Source organism: Panthera onca, chromosome F2, assembly GCF_046562875.1.
Source record: "Panthera onca isolate mPanOnc1 chromosome F2, mPanOnc1 haplotype 2, whole genome shotgun sequence".
Lineage (NCBI taxonomy): Eukaryota > Metazoa > Chordata > Mammalia > Carnivora > Felidae > Panthera > Panthera onca.
The window spans coordinates 72868427-72890649 of NC_138356.1; the positions used below are offsets into that span (position 1 = coordinate 72868427).

General features: G+C 45.8%; 1 protein-coding gene across 3 annotated transcripts in view; it reads right to left on the reverse strand.

Annotated features, from left to right (window-relative positions):
* Positions 1-22223, reverse strand: part of ADCY8 (adenylate cyclase 8) — a 222353-nt gene that overhangs the window by 86483 nt on the left and 113647 nt on the right. For all 3 annotated transcript variants that reach the window (XM_078441781.2, XM_078441783.2, XM_078441782.2), the window contains exons 6-7: positions 21581-21739; positions 17400-17670 (exon numbers count right to left, since the gene is read on the reverse strand). In XM_078441781.2, the coding sequence (XP_078297907.1) occupies positions 17400-17670; positions 21581-21739 (430 nt within the window). The remainder of the gene's footprint in view (positions 1-17399; positions 17671-21580; positions 21740-22223) is intronic.

Consider the following 22223-nt stretch of genomic DNA (forward strand, 5'->3'; position numbering starts at 1 on the left):
CATTATATATCTATATCTTCATACGGGTGTATGGGCTTAATTCCCTTTAGGCAAAAAAATGCAAGCAGCTGGAACCTCTCACCATTTCCCTGGGATAAAGAGCATGAGGTAGGGAAAGGCGCGACCATCCTGGTTGGTCACTGGGTGCGGCTACATGGAGGCAGGAACAGCATTGGCTTCTGAAGATCCACCGGGTGTGGCAGGGGGGGCCTCTGTCTCCCGGTGTTTCAGGGCAGGTGACGAGACCCACCGGCTGGATCGAGCCGAATGCGATGCCTGTTCGCAGCTCCAATTTAAGACAACTACTTTGACAAAGAAGTGGGAGTTTGAGCTGAGGGGGTGCCCAGCTCTTCCTCCAGGAGATTTCCCCCAGGAGAGGTACAGGATGCGGTGCGTTTGTAGAGCCAGGAAGTGAAAACTCCCTGCCTCTGTAGACACTCACCGCATCGGCTTTTCTCTGCCAGCCTCCCAGCTTGGCCCCCGGGCTAGACTGGGATCGGATGATGGAGCCAGCGGATGGCAGCCTGTGGGTACCGACAGAGCACCCAGAGCCCTCTTGCCCGAACCCTTCAGGTATCCCCGAGCCTCACAGATGTGTGCTCAAGAGCCATCAGCTCATCTACAGCTGGGCCAGATCCTCTGACTCTAGAGCCAGAGTCAGGAGCTTTGAGCTCACGGAGAACTTCTAGCCCATTCCATAAGGAATCTTCCTGTGGTCCTGTTAGACTCTGCATTTTAACCTTCGCGGAGGTAGTCAATGTAACCTACATTCAAGGTCTCTAAAGAATTCCGTAGTAGGCCTTCATCACCGGTAGAATGTACTGAAACCCCTTCTCCAGCCCCAGGCTGAAGGGTGGGGGAGTATGTGCCAACATAAGTAAGTAAAGTAGATGGTCTCAGGGCACCGAAGCGGTTGATTTCAGCTCTGAATACCAAATGCTCTCAGGGCACTGAAGCAGTTAATTTCAGCTCTGAATACCAAGGAGGCTACCGCAGAGAAAAAGATAGCCGTTAGGGGGAGGTATGGCAGGATGAGAGGGGAGGAGGAGGGCTGGAGCGGAGAGAAGGAAGCAGGGACCAATGTTCCAGAAAATTGAACAGCAGGATCCATGCAGCGCCAGAGGGCTGGAGCCCCTGGGATTAAATTCTGTTACAACAGCATCTCAGAAGGCAAAGGAGACTGTACTGTCGGCCACACTGAGCGTCCCCCGGTTCGTTTCTCGGGCACAAACTCTTTCCACAGTTTGGAAAATGACGGAATTTAGGTCTTTCTCTTGGCGGGGGGTGGGGGTGGGGGTGGAGGGATGATGCTCAAACTGCCCTTGTCCGGGCATACACTTTGACCCATACACTTGGCTTAGAGATGCCAAGATGCTCGCCCGGCAGGTGCTTGCGGCCGGGACCTAACAGCCGGACGTGCCACCGGCTAAATATCCACTCGATACATTTACAGCTAGGTATTTGTTTCTCCCCCTGCCATTTTAATTTTCTCACAGTTTTCCTTCTTTGAACTAAACTGATCCTACTCTACCAGTTCCTTATGCCTTCAATGGCTCTTGACCCTCTGGATTTCACAGAGGAGTTTCCAAAAATATTTTGGGGACTGATTTCTATAATTAACAGCAGCAGCCACAATTGCCATGAGGACAGTTGATGTGAGCACCGCTTTGAAAACATAAAGGGTGTTTCCCCTGATAAGAATGATGCGCTCTTGAAACAAAGGAGAGTCCTTTACATCGCATGCATTTATTTGAAGGGGTAACTCCCCGCTTTGCCCTCATTTTTCTTAGGTTGATGGGAACTGGCGAAAATGTCAGGAGAGACTGACTCTGGTGTGTAAAGCAGACGTTCAAAAAATCAGCAATGCATGTTGCTTCCTGGCTGCCTGCACCATTGGCCACTTCTCTAAGGCACAGACGAGTGAAATCATCTTTCAGAGATTCCTAACCCCCCCCCCCCATTCTATTGGCTGTGTGGCTCCTTCAAATAAAAGAGAAGTCTGGAAGCACTTCTCTTTTTTCCCCCCTCATTGCTATCAGGTTATAGTTAACAGTTAGGAAGGAGCCCTTGTATCAACAGGTCATTGGCAAAGTACTGAGAATTCCTTTCTTGTCTTTTCTTGTCCGGGCAGTTCTTTTTATCCTTTGCAATTACAGCCCTTGGGTTTTATTGCAGGAGTCAATGTTCAGGGGGTCCTTTTCTGATCATTTGCTTTGTCAATGACATACGACCATTACACCTGCTGTTTGACCAGCAATCCCTCTGTACCCAACTCACACCGTCAGGTTGTACACGCTCAAGGGGAGACCAGCATCAACTCAAGAAGTCAAGCAACTTGCAATGAGGGAGGGAAACTGCTTTCACTTACCCCCCGCCTTCCATCACCACAAAGCATGGGTGGCTTTGGGGACGACTATGGTATGAGATTAGCTGTGGTACCCTTCCTCCTCCATTAGGGACAACCACTAAGATTTGACCCAGTGCTCACTTTCAGTGGGCTAAGGCTGCCAACACCAAGAATCCATATGCTGATACCCCCAGAGGGATTCATTTGTAAGGAGGATTGGAGAAATGTATAACAGGTCTCATTTGCAGATTTAGAGTCATAATGGAATCCGTTGTTTTTAACAGACTATGGCTTTCTCTCTTTCCGAGATGGGCGGGAGCAACGAGAGCCAGACTAAGATCATGTTAAAAAGGAGTGTCAGTTGTCAAATAGGACTCCAATTTAAAGTGATCTCTAAAATGTCAAGATTGTTCTTCTACGTAAATAACTGAAGCAGTTGGCTAGGAACAGGAAAAACAAAGGGATGAAATGAGAGGAAATGGGAAATGCCCTGAGAATATTAGAATATTGTTATATATGTAATCTATGTATTATATAGATATGTGTACTCAATTGTTTGTGTATGTATATATATACCATATTGTTACATTATTAATATGTTATATTATATATACATACGCACAAACACAATTGAGTACATGTATCTGAATATACGTTTCAGTGTATAACTGAAATACTTGTTATGCTTATATACAACAGCAAGTGTGTATATTTACTTATTGACCTTAGCTGGTGTTTCCAGATATCTGGGGGCTCGTACTGGAGCATCAGTGTTGGGAAACACCAAAGGTTGCTGCTGAGCCGGCCTCTCGTGTCTGAGTCTCTTCACAAAAAGGCACTGCAGTCCTGAGATTTATCCTCACCGAGATCCACACCCTCCTGAAGCAGTTCAATTATTTCCTTACTCATAGGCACTTAGGACGGACAGATCAAAAGCTCGGATGAGAACCAGAGGCCCTTCTGAGCCCACGTTTCTGAATGTAGGGTCTGCCTGAGAATCCGGGAGCTCTGGTGAAAATCAGTATCGGAGGCTCCGGGAATTTTTCAGTAAACTGCATTTGAATGGGGGTGGGGCAGGTCATAAATCCTCTTAAACTCGTCATCTGGTTTTTGGCCCCATGACTTTTCTTTGGGAATCATCTTTTATCTACATACACAGCAAAAACCCATTCTTCCTGGAGTCCTGTCACTTCCTGAATGACCTTGAACTCTGGTATTCCTTAATCAGGTCGTGTCAGCAAAGCAATTCTTCCCAAGAAGATCTCAGGCTAATGGTGTTCTCTCCAGAAGCATCCAGTTTTGTTGAATCGGAAACGCTTTAGGTCTTATGGCTCACGTATTGCAATGACAGAACACCCTGTAGACACTGTAAAATTAGCTGAACTAGTGGCAGTGCTGGTATCTGGGGAGGTCATCACCGGCTCCCCTACTTAACTCCTTCCTAAGAAAGTTGTCCCAAAGAACGTAAGAATGAAGGGACACTTCTATACAAAATGGTTCTTTGGACCAATCAGGTTAGGAAATACAGATCTATTACTGTTTACTGCCATGTCTCCCCGCCAGTCTCCATGAGAGAGGGAGCTCTGCCTCTTTTGTTAATTTCTTTGCCCCGAGGGCTCCTATCAGTGCTCGGCACAAGTCTGTTGAATGAACAATTCTTACATCCTCCTATCGGAGACTCACAGTCCACATGACTGAAATAAAGGCTCTGATAAGTTCTGTAGAAATGAGATCTTAAAACTCTGCGTTTTCCAAACTAAGAACCACAAAATGCTTTCCGCTCAGATCACCTCCACAGGTTGTTCTATGAAATACCATCTGGGAAACGCTGGTCTAAAGTTTTTCTCTGCTTTTGTTCATAACTTCTACCCATGGACGTGCCTCTGATCTCTGAGTAAGATCCTATTAACCTCCTTCCATGTGGCCACCTTCTTGTGTTCAGCATCATCCCAATGCAGATGACCTCTGACCATCTGACCTTGTGCTGGAGCCTAGACACCTGCCACAAAATGACCTACTGAATGATGACTCGGCCCATTATATTTTATGTATTTGAACATGGAGCATCTAAGTTGCGTGTCCTACCACTACGTTAAAAGCCAGTCGGGTATCACCTTCTCCACAAAGCCGACTTGAGCCTGCACTTACCCTCAGCACAGCAGTTACTATGATGCACTGCGGTTGCCTACTTGGGTGCCTGTCTGTTCCTCTAGGCTCTGGTCCCCTTGAGGGTTAGGCACTGTGTTTTAGCCATAACTCAATCCAGAGCATCCGACATATTTGGTAGGTTCTTAATACGTACGTATGGAGTGCACGCACGAATGAGTGGATAAAATGACAAACAATACAGAACACTAAAAAGGGCGTTGTTTCCAAACTCTTGCTATCAAAAGTCCCTTTATTTTTTACCTCTCTCCAGTCGACTCCGATTTGGAAAGATTCAATTTACTGAACTGTATTTACTAAATAAAAAGTAGTTTATTTTTCTACCATTCGATCAGTAGGAGATAATAGGCATTACACAACTGAATATAATTCCAGCCAAGAGCAAGAGCCTTGAAAGTCAGCCCCACAATGCTTGTCAAGGTTCTGGGATCCAGAGAATGTCCCTGCCTTTACTGTGTCCCAGTACTGGCCACTAAGGGACCAGAGGTCACAGATGAGAAGGACCCGCGCCTGGATTAACGTCAGCTTCAGTGCTTGCCACAAGACAGCACAAGGTTGAGGTCATCACTGAAAGGACTTCCTCTTTCAGCACCTCTGGGAGGTGGACGGGGCAGTCTTGAGATTTAGCCACAGGCGGTTGTCATCGGGGACGCACGAGATGGGCCAGCTCGTTGCCGATCTGGGAAAGACCCAGAGAAAATGCCAACTGCGGGGGGTCTGGGGCCCCTGCCTCTTTGTGCTGAGATGCTTTATCTTTTTCCAAGACCCTGCTTCTTCCAGGCTCTGGCTGGAGCCTGCATGCAGAAGCAGGTAGGGCCATGGCTTGCTCAGCTAACTTCTGCTTTGCCCCCCCACTGCCTTGATGGCAGCATTTCCCTGTGCCTGCCTTGGAGGCCTTCATAGCTCTCTTTCAAACCTGCTGCCTGCGTGGTCCGGGTTGTGGAAAAGACAGAGGTTTTCCCTTCCGGTTCCTACCCCCCTTCCTGCATCCTACAGCTACACAAACGTGGGAAGAAATTGCGGGAACCCTAAGCTCAAATAAGAGCCCCCAGCTGCACACATGAAAGCTCTTTCTTCTTCTGTTTAGTAAAACCCCGATCCAACCCCCAGAAGAGAAAGTTCCTACCTGCTTAAAAAAGAAGACTTTTGTTGTTTTTGTGGTTGTTGTTCTTTTGAAGAAAGCTCACTTCTTAGAAAGCTTTGAGGTGACTTAATGCATGACGATTTGCATTCAGGGCCTCAGTTGGTTATGTCTGAAAGAGACATAATCCCCCCCTTTTCCCCACCCCCCCTCCTCAAAACTAGGGAGGGGAGCAGAGATCTTCTTAGATGTGGTACATTGTGTTTTCCTGGTGAGAAGGCTCTGAGTGTTGGGGCTTCCCAGAACCTACTCCCTAACACTTCTTCCTTCTTGTAGGAACAGAGGCCCTAGGGAGCAGGACCACTCTCCATAAGCAAGGGACGCCAGTCAGGATTTGCCACAGCTTTTCCCGTCTGTACTGACAGAAAAGGAAGAATCACATTCAGATTACAGGCCTGACAGCGTCTTACTTAGGGATATCACTTACTTTTCTTTTATGTTTTGTATAGTTACGTGACTGTAATCTATTTTCCGAACACAGCCAAGGAATGGTCAATGGTCAACCTTACTGCAGGAGAGGTCTCCGTGGTATCGCCGTGGGAAGAGGTTTAAGTTATTTTTGTAAGCTTGTAGCTTCTGCTCCAAGAAATGAAATAACGAGGGGCAGAACTCTGCTGAAAAAACAGTCCAGATGTTTCCAGCTGGCCTGTGTGGGATTCCAGCAACCGTCTGTAACCTGGTTCCCAAATGTCAATCGAGCACACGAGGTGAGTCTGGGGCCCAGGCTACAGGGACAATCATTGGTTCCCAGCTTTAGGCAGAACTGAAAGTTTGCAAATATCATCTGGATGTTACATTTCATAAGGAACAAAAGTTGCGTGGAATTCTCCCATTGGTCTTGGTCACTCTGTGTCTGGAAATTTCCATCTGTTTGTGATTAAGAGAATAAGACAATGACGTGGGAGGTACCCCTAGTTCTCGTAGATGCCACATTAGTAAGTGTTTTCTAGAGTTTGCTACTTATCTGAAGCCCATAGCCTTGCTCTTGACTTTTCAGCTAATATTGATAAGCTGGATCATGAAGACACTTTCTTCATTTGGAGGTTTAGTTCCCAGACTTGCTGAGCTCTCTCCCCAGTGTGTTTTGCCTGACATTTAATGCTTTGCTCCTTGCCTCAGTTCATCCTACTGGAGGCTTATGGTCTTGAACATATACTGGTTTGGTTCTCTTTGGATGAGGTTTGGGCAAACGGTCAGCTGTGGCTGACCTTCCAGGCCAACCACAAATCCAGGCGATGGGGCAGAGCGCCCAGGATCAGGGGACTCGGTGGGAATCACCAGCATCCCAGATTTTGTCCCCATGCTCTGGTTCAAGACCGCAGAGCCAGGTTGACCGAGGACAAGTGGTGTCTGATACCCAGTCTGTCCTGTCTGAGAATCTTGTCTGGCTCTGTTCAGCTCTATTAAGCTAATTCCAGATTTCTTTCTCTGATATTATCCTTTGAGTTTCTCAGAAAGATGCTAATCTCAGTATGGGAATGTCATTGCGCTTGAGTCATTTACACACATGGGCCACTCTTAATCAAAAGGAGTCGTCACACTTCTGCAGAACTGGCTGAGACAGAATTTGGCACGTCCATTGGGATGTGGCCACTTTGAAGCCACATGATTGGAGGCAAGCTGCCAATTGAAGTTTTAGCTTTTAAAATACCCATCCATACTAATGTGTGGAATACATACACAAACCCCAGCAATGACCTCCTCTCAGGGTTGAGGCTGGGATGAGGGACGGGGATGGGGTGAGCCCAGCGAGGGAGACAGGATTCCTGTTTGGGACACGACTCAGGAGTTGGGGAGAAAGACTCTGACACATTAATGGTTTGGATCAAAGTACTTCTAGCCCTACAATGACTGGACCAAAATGTCTTTGAGGCTGTGGTTGGACAGGTAACCAAATACCCACTGACCAAATGACCTCTGGGCTAGCAATATGGATACTTCCAGCTCAGGAAATGAATCAACAAACATATCAGGACCTAAGTTACTCAGTTTTGTGTGTGTGTGTGTGTGTGTGTGTGTGTGTGTAAACATCAAAGATGTAGACTTTTCAGAAAGGTCAGTTACCACGGGAAAAATGAAAGTGTGTGGGGGGTGGGGAAGGGAGCACGTTTGTGTGTGGAGTGTGTGTGTGTGTGTGTGTGTGTGTGTGTGTGTTTTTGGACATTTGAAGAGAATTAAAATATGAAAATTACCTAAATGTTTATTTTTGCTAAGGTTATGAAGTAACTCTTTTCAGGTAGGAATAGGAAATAAGGATCATAAAGGTGAGTTGTTGATAGATTACTCATGTTTGGTGTTTTAAGTCTATCAGTCTGAGTTTTTCTATTTTTTTCCAGATTCCTACTCTACAATTTGTTAATTAAATTTAGTTACTGATGTTTTCATTCATTTGGTTCCAATGGAGCTAGGCATACTGACCTTCGAGAACCCAGCCTCTTACTTTTCACCAGTTACGGCAGGACAGAACCCAGCAAAGAACCTACTTAGGTCACGTTCTGTCTTTGGGACTTTGTGTCGTCCACTTTCTCTTAACTTTTCTACCACACGCTTTTCTGCTGGCATTGTCTCATTCATTTCACTCTCCTGGGCTGTTATTATCCCCAGTGTTTGTTTCTGAGCTCATCAGTCCAAGACACAGAGTCCTGAGTGGATGCCACCACCCATGACATATACAAAGCCCTTCCCACGTCATGGTGGGAGATCCTTTGGGGGCCTAAAGGTAGTAAAAAAAAGTCGTAGAGTAGGAAAGGCATAACTGAACTGGGAGGTTCCTAACGTGGAATTCATAACAGCAGTTGGGAGACCTTGAGATGTGCAAAAAGCTTCCAGAAAGTTCCATCGATGCCCAAGCAAGTATCAGGGCAATACCTTTTTGACCCTGAGGGAAGTGAAAATAAGTACATGCATAAATAGCTGAGATGAGGCCAAAAGAAATGTCCAGTGTCTGCTCTGGGCCGGAATTAAATCACCTTAGCGTGGTAACCCTTGTTGCCTTGTGCCGAGAAGCAGTAATGGTGGGTTATGGCACATATGCCCAACCACTTTAAAAAGCAGGAATATACACTCATTCAGACCCAATGCAGTTTTGTGTGGAAAGAAAACCCTTCATACGCAGGCCTTGCACTGGGCCAAAATAATAGTAAGTATCCTTGGTGGCAAAAAGATGAAGAAATCTTGACGTAGCTCAACGAAATTTTACAACGAAGAGTCTTAACCGAGTCATTGTCCCAATTAGCTCAGAGATTAATAAAACGTAAATCCCAGTTCAAGGATATAAAGCAGCTAGAGGAGAAAAAAAATCCATATTTTTGCTTTCTCTTCCTACCAACCTTCACATATTTAAAATATCATGCATTAAATTTCTCATATTGAAAATACGATGCAGGGGCACTTGGACGGCACAGTCAGTTAAGCGTCTGACTCTTGATTTAGGCTCATGATCTCACAGTGGTGGCATCGAGCCTCACAATGGCCTCCATGCTGAGCGTGGAGCCTGCTTGGGATCCTCTCTTTCCCTCTCCCTCTGTGCTTCCCCCACCAAATAAAATAAAAAAATAATAATAAAATAACATAACATAACGTAAAATGAAATCCTATGCATTCATGGGTTCCAGCTCCTCGGGTTACGATTTTGTGACTCCCCAAGTCAATCGTTGGTGAAAGACGAGTCCAGCCAGTTTGTTTAGAAAAGCTTCAGCCAGTTATCGGCCAGTGGGGAAGCCTGGGCTGTGTGTTGTATACCTGACAACTAAAGTGCATTTCCAGGCTTCCAATTCCACATGAGCCGCAGGCTCACCTCTGCCTTTCTCTCTCCCACCTCACTCTAGCCCTGGAACTTCATGGAAAAGAAGCGTGATTAGTCAAAGTTAATGGACCAAATTGCCTACTTAATCCACTCAACGCTCCCTGAAGGCTTCAAATCCACTTGCCTGTCTGAACAGAGTGAAAAACCAGACCCCTTTAATGACTCTCCCGGGCTGAACTCAGCGGCTGTCTTCCAAGTCAGGGCTAAGGGCTGCCTGGGGAGATGTGTTGTGGGAAAAAGCCCTGTTACCAGAAGAGCGCAGGTGCACTGGGGGGAAACGGACCAAGTCCTCCGTGTTCTCTATCCAAAAAGCCTGCAGCTGTCCCATCCAGTGAACATCAAAACTTAATCTGATGTCAAAATGGTTAAAAATAAGTTACGGATGGAGAAAAATTCACCTGTGATTTCCTGCATACAAGATTGAATACAGACGATTAGATTTTCAGCAGCCTACCCCAGAAGCAGTAAGGTCTGAGAATACACCGTCTTCTTTCTCTTCAAAACCAAGGCCCAAGATTTCGGGCATGTTTAGGAGGAGGAGTTTCAGGTCAGGGTTCTCTGGGGCAGGGTGGGGAGAGTGACAAGTGCTCCTTCTGAGCAGTAGAAACCCAGGCTGAGATGGTGGCCTTGCCGTCCCTCCCCTCCGTGGGTCTTGCTCCCTCACCCTTGGCCTACGTCTGCTTGTCTGTGGGTCTCAGTTTCATAGTCACTACCTTGAGAAGGTCTTCCCCAATTACTCTGCCCCCTGTCCTTTGTTAATGCTGTCCTGCTATGACAGTAAGTTCACACTGAGCTGTTGACCTGGTGGTAATCCCAGGGACCAGGAACTCTTTGACAGCTTGGACTTCCTTTCTCATCCTTCCCCGCCACCCCCCTCCCCTCTAGTCCCCAGCACTGTGCCTGGCAAATGGCCTTTACTCAATAAACAGCTGAGTAACGAATGACTGAATGAGAGAACAAATGAATGGGGGGACTGACTTGTTCAAGTGGATGACAGAAGTAAAATGAGCTTGAATGGAGAGCTCTTCTTGTGGGCATTGGCATGCACAAAAAAGGCACCAGCCACTTTGCCCCTGCCCTGTGGGGGCAGAACCGAAGGAAAGACATCAAACCCCAGGGATCAATGTTACTCAACAGAACACAATGATCATGTTGAAAGCAGGACCCAGAAAGAAGGCAAAGGCTGATGATGTTTGCAATGACGTCTGGGTGTTCATTTCATGCAACCGAAACTCAATTGCGAAAACAGACTTCATTCTCTAGTTAGGCAAGATTCTACCTCAAGTACCTTTTTATTTATTTATTTATTTATTTTGGCTTTCACTTGTTGCTGAATTTGATAATGATGTTTTAAGACAGTTCGCTGGATAGTAATTATGCTCAACCGCCATCCTATACTAGGGTAACTGTACATAGTGGGGTATCCCCGTTGCTTCTCGGTAAATTCTTATTTCCTGGGCTTTGCAGGGGGAAATTCTGAAGTGTAGATAACTCACCAGGACAGCCACAGATTCCCGGCATGCATCTGGGGCTGAGAAACTAGGGCCAATGTCAGTGCTGAAAAAAAAGTGAAGGGACGTTCCAGGCAGACCTGCCCTTGTGCACATGAGGGCACTCGGGCTTGGAGGCTAGAGGGGCTGCCTTAGGCCTTGACATATTAAGTGCAGTAGTCAGAGCTCCCACTTAGTTCTCTGGAGTTTTCCTCCAGACCCTTCCCACCATCATTCGGACAAATTTTGGGTCCTGCAGAGATCTGCCCCAAGATGACAAGACTGACCGGCAGTTTAGCACAAGGAACCTGTGACCCTCAGGTCAACGTGAGGGTTTTGATCAGAAGGGCGACCACAGGAGAATTCTTTCTTTTCTCCCTATGGACACAAAGAGCAGCATCTAAGAAAAGCTCCATCTGGGACTGATGAAAACATAACAACCCAAATGTGTTTTTTTGTCCTGCTTCGAGCCCAGCCAGCTCTCCTCCCTCCACATTTTCTTGTCCCTTGGGCTCAACATTCTCCGATCCAAGTGGGACAGTGTCAAATGTTTGGCTGTCATTTTATCCTTAGGTGGACATGACAGACTGTCGAGCTTAGCCTTTTCCATGCAAGCGGTGATCCCATCAGGACACTCAGGGGACGAGACACTGCCTAGTATGTAGGGACAGTCTGGAGGAAAATCTGGTCATTCCCTGCAGCTCTCGCAGAAAATTTCTAAGTATCAGTGGTGACCCATCTTTAGAGGGTGAACACACACACACACACACACATACACACACACACACACACACACACACAGGCACACAACTTTGGAGACTCACTGACTGATCTGGCAACAACGTAGAAGGTAGAAACCCAGCATAGACCTTCGAGCAACAAAGGGGAGGCAGTGTGGCCGGATGGCAAGCATGTGGCTTTTGGAGTCAGACATAACTGGGTTCTAATTCCAGCTCTGTTATTTATTGGCTCCATTGCCTTTAGGGAATTAATCGATCTCTGCGAATCACAATTTCCTCATTTGTCAAGCAGGCACATCACACTTATCCTGTAAGGTGGGTATGGGCATTAAATGGAAACAATATGAATGATGATCCCAACATGGTACCTGACCCCAGACTCTCTACTTCTAGCACTAGCCATGCTGGGGGTATTTATCTATACCCACAAGGAAGCACAAGGAAGCACATCCGTGTGGTTTTGTTGTGTGGAATGCAGAAATTCCACCAACGTCTTCAACCTCCACAGTGCCCGCATTAATTTCAGATGCCCCAAGTCAGTCTATGGTGTAGAAACCGCACATCTCTACAACGAAGCAGCAAATGTGTACTCTTCTCCAGGGGATTCTTTTAGAAAGCTCAGAGGAGCACCAGAAAAAAATGTCGGACTGTGATGCCGTGGTGGGTGTGAAAGGGATGGACGGGACAATGCTGAGGATTTCACAATCGATGAGGGACAGACTCCAGGCTCTGAGAGGGGGCTTGCTCCTGACGCAGCAGCTTGGCCGATCGCTTGTCATAAAAACCAAGTTAAAATTACTACTGACCTCACACAATACATTTTACAGCAACATGAAAGCTTCCTCTCATAAATCTAAGACGCGGTGTGTCTGATTAAGTTCATTGTTGCTCCTATCATCCATTCTCCGCAAGGCAGTCAAACCGATCTCTTAAAAATCTAAGTCAGAGCATGTCACTGCCCTGCTTAAAACCTTTGATCACTTCCTTTAGAATAAAAGCCAAAATCAGCAGGCCTGCAGGGCTGAGCTCCTATCTCCTTTCACTTCATCTCATACCCCTTTCTTCCCTGCTCATTATGTTCTAGGACAAGGGCCTTTTTAATAACCCTTTTCTAACGCACCAAACCTTTTCCTACTTCAGAGCCTTTGCACTAGCTGTTTTCTCTGTCTGCAAAGCTCTTCTCCTGGTCATTTGCATCTAGGGCCCTTTAAGCACTCCAACAGAATCTTTAGAGGCCTCTACAATCCTTCTGAGTAATTCTAATCACCTCCTATTCATAGATCTCTACTTCTTTGCGGCACAGGTATGTTATAGTTCATTGGCTGCATTCCCCGTAAGAGGCAAGCTCCTGCAAGACGGGGACCAAGTCTGTGTCCTCACTACTGGATCTCCAGGATCTAGAATGCTGGGTGCCTGTTAAATAACTCGATGAGTAAGAGCCCAAGCCCACAGGCAGATTTTAGACAGAACATGCAACCAGCAGGGAAATGTGATCTTTAATGTAAGAACCGTTTTCTTCAGTCTTCACTTAACATCCCAAGTTCTGTCTTTATTCCGAGAGCTTTGGTGACCATGTTGATGACCCATCTGATAACCTCACCTTGAAATTTCTGGACATCCTCCCTAAAGGTCAAAGTCTTCATTTTCGGTCTGCTCCCATGACCTGCTTCCGCTTTTACAGTCTTAACTTTCAATAGTCTACCATGATTCAAACTTCCTGACTTCTAGTCTTCTTACTTTCATTCCACCTAGAGGCTCAGAGCATAGGCGGCTTCCCTGGTAACTGAGCCTGGGTTCAGGAAGCCAAGACACCAACTCAGTGAGCAGAACACCTGCCCTTGTTAAGAGTCAGGGATGCAAAGCATAAGTGCTCAGGGCATCCAAGAGCAGCCTGGATACCAGAACCCAGAGGGCTGAACGGCAATTTTAACCGAAATGGGCACAGACACAGGGGCAGGAGGGTGCACAACATCAGAACAAAGAGATTATCTTTAGGTTTAGTCAAGGACCAGAAGATACCACCGAGGGCCCAGAAATAATTCTTGGTAACATCTCTTGCTGTTTCAAACCACTGATAGACTCCTGAAATGGGCATCAGGGAGGGGAGAGGAATGGAGTTGGGGCTCTTCTTGGAAATCCAGAGTTCTTTCGTATCAACTCTGACAGTCTGGCTCCTGACCCCATCACCTCATCAAATCTGCCTCCTACCAGTGATGGTTTTCAATCTAATTCCCGTTGGTAGTTTCCCTTCTTCACCACCCTGCGCCTCTTGGTTACGGCTGACATTGTTGATTGCCCCCTCCTTCTCAACATGCTATGTTCTGCAGGCTTCTGTGACACCACATCCTCTAATTCTCTCCTGATCACTATGACTGCTTCCTATCTGTGTCTGTCGTGGGATTCTTACTCGCTTTCACCTCCCATCAGGTGCCCCCCAACATCTATCCTGTGCCCTCTTATTGTTTTATTTTACAGTTCTCTACAGTGATCTCTGCCACTCTCGTGGCTTCAGTTTGCATGCAGGTCCTGAAGACGGCCAGGTTCACATCTCTTGCACTGTTCTTTCGTGTCTGGGCTTCAGAAGTGTGTGTTCCATAGCCTTCTGGATCTCTCTCCCTGATCCATCCCAGGCACCTCAAGCTCAACATGCCCCAAACTGAATTCCTAGTGTTTCCTTCCCAGTCTTCCTCCATTCCAGTTTGGCTTATTTTCAGAGGGCGGTTCTACCATCTCCCCAGTCACCTGGAAGTCAGGTTTGACTGGCTCCTCCCCCTTACCACCTGTAGCTATCATTTCACTCATTCATTCATTCAACAAACTGTAATCAAGCCCTGCTACCTACCAGATACCGTTCTAAGTGCGGGCAAAACAATGGTTAAGTGAAATCTATGTTCCCTGTCTTCATGAAGCATATAAACTCCTGGCTGACTTTACCTCCAAAGTGTTTCTTTCCTCTGTCCCTCCTTCCCTTTCATCACTACTAGTAGTTGGCATATAATAGATGCTCAATTAATCTTTATTGAATGAATGAACACATGAGAACGTAACTCTCTGAACATCTGCTGTCTACACAGCACAGATTACGGCTCGGCATACTGATGTCATTAAAAATATTTCTAAGCACACATTATGAATCAATAGAAGCCAAAACATCTGGCCAATTTAGCTGGAACACCCCCCCGCCCCCAGTGAAGCATTAGTATGTTTCATCTGTCTTATGCAAACACTCAGATGGTCTGGGCTTTCTGCAGCACTGACTGGGTGTTTGGCAGTGAGCAGGCTCAGCTAGACCCCTCCTGATCCCTCCCAAGTGCACATTATGTCTCTGAATTACACGCATGGCTCCCTGACTCCCAGAGTTAAGCCTAAGCACAAACTCTGAGAGCCTAGCCTGTGACCATTGCAACCGATTCAGTCATTTCCACAATGTTATGAGTGCCACTCGGTTACTTATGAATATCAACACACATTCACTGGCTTCTAAGTCTGGAGGCATCAAAACGAATTGAGATTATTCGTGCAGAAGACGGTACAGATGAATTGTATCCAGGCAAAATTTGGCATCGCAAGAAATACACGGTATGGTTAAACACCAAGAGTATAATTTTTGACTGATGATGACACGTCGTAACAGCTACTTCATGACAACAGCAAGTTACCTTTAGGGAACCAGCAAAGAAAATATTCCAACTATTCCTATGCAATTTTACCGGGTCAATCAATCATGAGCTAAAACCCAGCATCTCTACTTCTCTCTGCTTGGTTCTCAATTATTAGTAGCAAGGTCAGGTACAACAGAGATTAAAACCATCAGGAATTACCCCAACTTCCACAGTCAGCGTAAGTAGAAAGCGTTTCAAATGGAAAGACCAAAAAGAAAAACAGAAAACAATAAACGCAAGAGAGAATTTCATGCACTGTTACGGAGGTATCCAGGGTGAGGCACACATCTCCTCTCTTAATAACTGGGATTCAGGCTCAAGCTCAAACTAGGCAAAGGGAACAGAGAGGACACCGTCAGCTGGCCGTGCACCCACTGCGGAAGTATACAAGACCGTTATTTTGTAGAACAGCAAACTGTACCTTGCGTACCGCTCCAAAGATGGAAAGAAGGGAAGGCACTGAAATCACATGATGACGTGTGTGGACACAGAATTGGGGGGAAAATGAAACACTCAGAAGAAATGCAAAGACCTAAATGTAGACTCTTACAAGGCCCGCAGGCTTAGCTGGACCTACATCCTTCCCCACTGGAATGTGACCCAGGCGCTGTTCTGTATGTAGCTTCTTCACACAGAACTGGAAAGAGACAGGTTAACCTGGCCTCCGGGTGCCCCAGGCATCTTTCAAGTGCAGAAGAAAGAGGGAAGACTTTCGGAATTGTAACCCTTTTCGTTCTAAATGTCTTTAGGCAGATAGATTTTTCTTATCTGCAAGTCAATGAGAACAGTTCAGGTTCATGAATTGAAACAACCCTTTTATGTCTTCATAAAGCTGGTGACACCTTGGTTGGGTTGACTGACTGCACAGCGCTTTCAGCTTTTGCTTGATAAACTATTTCCAAGTCTTACATAATATACTGGCTCTTGTTTGTTTCTTTAAAAAGGCCTGCTGGAGTCACATGAACTGACACAAATTCGGCTACCTGTGCTTGGCCTAAATGATTAAAAGTAAACTCCTAAGAGGGCAGGTAATTTAGCCCATGCTCTGGACAAGCATGCTGGGGATAAGAGCACCTTTGAACCTCTCTGGTTCTCTCCCCCGATCAGTCTCCCTTTTCTGGTGCATCTTGGAGTCCGAGCATCTCATTGGATTTAGTGGGATTCTGGTATTGGAAGGAATAATTTTGAAAATAATTTGATTACTAGTAGCCCTGCTTAGGGCTTAGTAGCCCTGCCCTGCATTTAAGATACAAATCCGCATTAGATAGGAACAGAACTAGGGCGCCTGGGTGGCTCAGTCGGTTAAGCGTCCGACTTCGGCTCAGGTCACGATCTCGCGGTAAGTGAGTTCGAGCCCCGCGTTGGGCTCTGTGCTGACTGCTCAGAGCCTGGAGCCTGTTTCAGATTCTGTGTCTCCCTCTCTCTCTGACCCTCCCCCGTTCATGCTCTGTCTCTCTCTGTCTCAAAAATAAATAAATGTTAAAAAAAAAATTTAAAAATAAATAAATAAATAAATAGGAACAGAACTATGTGGGCAGCTCTGAAATGGAAGGCTACTCCTGAATGCTCTGGTGCTCCCCCTGGGCATCACTTGGTGATGCTTTTATATTCCCAGATCAACAGTGCCCTCCTGATTTTGAATTTCAGAGGGCAACTCAGAACTCCTCGCCTACCAGCTGCCTAAGAAATGGTATTCTCACGGACTTGATCTTCAACTCTTGTGGTTACGTTAATAACATCAGGTTTATCTTTTCCAACACGAGTAATTTTGGGAGAGGGTGGAGATTATAATCCACCTTCACAGGACATTTATTTTCAGCTAGGTCAAAAAAAAAAAAAAAAAGAGGGTGTGGGGAACCCTCTGGCATTTCTGGCATTTCCTGAAATTGCATACATAGGTTAACTGCATCATAGGAGAGATGTTTAATTGTTTGCAATTACGACGCTCAGCAGAGAAAAGGTTAAAAAGATGAATCGGTTCTCTCTGGGCTGGGGGTACGCTACAGCATGCATTCGTGGCTAACCAGAAGAAGGAAGCCAGGACTTACGTTCTGTTTCCCCACTATGTTATCAAAGGGCAGTTCGGGGCTCCAGGATCCTTCTGTGAATGTCGCCCCACTGTTTCTCCTGTCTGAGAAGCTCACCGACTCCTTGACAATGTCTTCGGGCAACGTCAGTAGGCTTTCCTCAGGCTGCTTAATCAAATAGGTCTCTATGTTATGCTTCCTCAAGAATTCGTTTCTCTCTTTACCATGACCCTCTTCCACATTATAGTCACCGTTGAGGCAGTCCAGCGTGGCTTTGGAAATGTGAATCCTCCTGTGTGCACAAAGCATAGGTCATTATACACTCCCGAGGGGGCCTGCAAAGGCCATCACTGGTTTTTGTCTTGTGCAAAGCCAACATCAGGGCCACACACGCGTGCCGTGAAGACAAGTTCTCAAAGACAATATGCGTTCCCCTAAAAAAGCAGAAAGAATGAAAGAAAACAGAAGTACAAGCATAAATCAGTGAGCAGCATTATCGCTGACTTCACCCCAAGGGACACTGCGGCCTCTGATAAAATACAGCCTTGCTGAGCCACACTTAAGCACTTCTTTTGGCTTTTCCTATGACTGTCAGACTGACCCCAGAAACCTTCAAGAATCAGTGATTTTTCAGCGTTGTTATTGTACTAGACAAACAAGTTCCATATATGTTTCTGAACCCGACAGCAATTACCGTCCAGATCACCATGAAACAACAGTAGTTTTCTCATGGTTTGGGGACTTTTCTTATCATTTTAATTTTTTTTAACTTTTTTGAATGTTTACTTTTGAGAGAGAGAGAAGAGCGGGTAAGGGGCAGAAAGAGAGGGAGACACAGAACCGGAAGCAAGCTCCAGGCTCTGAGCCGTCAGCACAGAGCCCGACGCGGGGCTCAAACTCATGTCCAGTGAGATGATGACCTGAGCCGAAGTCAGACGCTCAACCGACTAAGACACCCAGGCGCCCCTTTTCCTACCATTTTGACTTTCATATATTTATGCCTGGATTCTTCAACTTGACTACAAGGTTCTTAAGAACAAAAGCAGGTCTTACACGTTCACGGGGCTGCCTGCAGGGTCCTTTAGGAAAAGCACTCGATGATGTACTTTCCTCTAGAAAGCGTATATGTCGAGGAGCAGGGAACAGAGCTGGGGAATGCAGGCAGGCAGCTGGCTAGGCTCACTCACAAGGTAAGTGGCTCATCTGAACATCATTACTGGCCATCCCAGCTCATGATCCAAGTTTCATTTTTTGTTTCGTTTAGCAAAACAACAGACGGCTTAGGGATCAGACTTCAGTTGTGGGAACTTTGCAAGGTAAATCCTTTGGTGAAGAGCATTTCTGTCCTCCTAACTGTCTAACTCAGGCAGACCACTTACTGTGACGTATCGCGGTCTGGGTAGATTAGTGTGGTGATGATTAGCACCGACTGTTTGGGCAGATTGCCTGGATTGAAACCACTTGCTAGCTGACAGATCTTGGGCAAACTACTTACACTTTCTGTAAATGTGTTTTCTCACCCATAAACATGGGAAAATAACAGTACCCACCTCTTAGGGTCACTGTATTATAGGAGTCGATTTGTGTAAAGGAGTCAAGACAGTACATGATGGATATGCTGCACATACCCCAAAAGCAAGTGCTAACCTACTACATTAGTCTCAAAAATGCCGCTGTGATCATGTCACTGTCATTTATTCCTTGTATCCTCAAGGCTTATAGGACACGACTCAGGTCCTGAACAGGCTTCTAAGACTCTGTTCTCTGGTTTCTGTCACTTCAGAGCTCATTTTCTGACACTGCTCCCCTACTCTACCCTATGCTTTCTCCAGCTAATCAGGTAACCAGCATTTCTTCAAATTCAAGGTGCTATTTCATGACTACTAAACTCGGAACAAGGCACTCTCTCTGCCAAGAATGCTCACTCCATGTTTTCGACATGATAATTTTCTACTCCCTGATTCAGCTCAGAAGTCATTTCCTTAGGTTGATTTTAGTGCTCCTCTGAATGAATGAATGAACGTGTGTATGAATGAATAAGGTGGATGCTTGATATTTTGCTTGGCTTCTGTAATCCTAAAAAAAAATATATAGCCAAGGAAACAATAAAATTTTTTGAAAGAGGCGTTTCCAAATACACTGTACTCAAATACACTGTACTTTTCACCCATCCTGCTGAACCCCTGCTTACAGGGAATAACTCACTGCAAAGGACATGTAAAGAAACAGCATTTCTGACCATTTAAGATCCATTCTCCGTATTTTCCAAATAAGTGTCGTTGTGCATAGTCCTCGATCTCAAAGGCAAGGCATACTAAAAATAAAAGTGTGCAAAACACGTTTTGAGCTCTCGAGAAATGTGTTGAGTAAATGCAAATTATTCTCGTGATGGATTTTGTGAACGCTTGGGAACTGAGTCATGCTAACCGAGGAAAACAGAGAGGTCACTTGACCTTTTATGAAATGGATGTTCCAGTCTCCTTTCTCAGATCAGGCTCAGAACTGGGTGCTAGAAAGCCATCTTCTTCTCCCTGGCAAAAGGAAACTCCTGGAAGGGTTTCGTTAGGTCCGAGGGTTGATTTTCTCTTAAAATAATTAAGTTAAATACCAACTTCATTTGATATTTTCTCTGGATTCTACATTTCATTATTCTGCTGCCAGTGCTCGGGGGAACTAATATTTGCATGTACTGAATCAATATTATGTTTCCCATAGTGGAAGGCATCCTCGTTTTTATTACTGATTCCTCTGCTGAAGTTGTAATCAATATATGCTTAAATGTTTTGATAGAAACTGGGCTTCAGATGTTCATTTTCATCCTTTCTACCGCCCCGAGGCTGTGGGTAAGGCATTTGCAGATGACAGCGTGCGTAATGACATTTTCCTCTAAGGGAATGAATCAGTTCTCAGACAGTATTCTCATATATTGAATGGCGGGCCAACATTTTCTAGTAATTTCAAATGCTAGGATGTAATAATACAAACAGTCATGATCGTAAATAAGATGTAACAATTGGGTAGCACTTAGTTTGCATAACTGCTATTTTGTAGCCAAAGGTATTACTATATGCTTAGTTGCATGGATCGTCTCCTACAATCTCCATTCTTCCAACTGCTCTAGGGGACAGGCATTTCTTCCCCTCCTTTTGTGGATGGTGCCAACTGGCCCAGACACAATGGTGGGTTTTGCCCATTTGGTAGATGAGAAAACGCAGCTTCGTGGATACGGAGCATCAAATCACAGGTACCTTATCAGGATTACCATCTCTTCTTTTAAAGTGAGGAAAGTGAGACTCAGAGAAGGTACGTGTTGGCTTGAGAGCATACAGACACAGCAATGAAAGCTCTAGGTGCCGTGCCTGCTTTCCATGACTTGTTAAGATTAACAGAGCTTAGTACAGGGCAGAGTGGAAATCCTGCTTTCTCTGAGACCACGCCCACGGTTTATTTCCCATGATACCATGTTACCTGATATTAAATATAATTAGCAAGGAATGATGACAGATACCAGAGAATTCTGTGGCTCCAAATGTAGGGCTGGGGGTGAAGGGTGGGGAGAGGAATATGCATAGGCGTTCTATCTTAGCTTTCTGGCTGTCTATTGGTCTATCTATCATCTATCTATCTATCTATCTATCTATCTATCTATCATCTACCTACCTATTACGCATCATCTCTTGGAAAGAAAGAGTGTGCAAAAAGTCAGTACACCTTACTGGCTTACATATATCTAAAATTTCATCAGGCCCCATGTGTGTAAGCAGAATCTCACTACTACTTTCCAGGGTTCATTGACCCCTTCCAGGCCACTAGTACCTTTGAGGATTCCATACCCATTGGTCTTGCTCACATTTGGAGAGCTGAGTTTTCAAGGGAGGGTAAGGTCGTATAGAAAGAAGGTCAGGAGGTCTCATCCCTGGCTGCCCAGGAGAAGTGCTTTAAGAAGTTACAGATTCTGCACACATTTTGCTTTCTATGAACTGACATGGGGTCTGGACAACACCGTTTTTAAAACGCTTCTCTGCTGATTTCAGCGTGAACTCAAGTCTGAAAACCAACGTTTGTGTGAAGTTTTAACGTTCTGTCTCCGCCCAAACGACGGTTTCTTAGATGGGGACCTCTAAATTCTGCACGGGGAAAACGATCGCAAAGGGAGCAAACGATAAGGGTTAAACAAGAAAAGGGCTTTGCTTTTGACTTACCCAGGGATTCCTCCAGACTCAAGTTTGTTCGCGATGTCCACGTCCCAAGACCAGACATCAAACTGCCACTTCCTCAGACCCAACACACCACACAGCACCGAGCCCGAGTGGATTCCGATCCGCATGTCAACATCATGCTTCGTCCTTGACCTCACATACCTGTTGACATAGGTGCACGAAAAGACGCGCATAAGGCCAGAGCAGACACTCTTGGCCTCGGCGGCAGCCCCAACCTTTCCAACTCCGTAAGTTCAACTCCTGCCCATTCATATGCAACCTCTTCCGTGAAGCCTTGTTAGATTTCCTGGTAGCTGGAAGGATTCTCTTCCTCCCCCAAACTCCCGTAGTCTTCTATCTGAAATTTTAAGGGTCCTTATCACCCTCCCTAAGCCTGCTTGTTCTACACAACCTGCCTCAGAGAATGGCATCAACATCGTTGTCTGCCCCCTAGTGCATAACCTGGGATCCACCATAGATTCCGCTCTCTCTGGTACACTCCTTTTCCAACCCAAGTATTTTCATTTCCACTCAGTTTCCTTCTTTCTGTTCCTCCCGCTAGCATTCTACTTCAGCATACTTCGGTGCTTTGGTTCAGAGTCCCTGCTCCAGCCTGACCTTCCTCCAGCCTGTGCTCTACACGGCT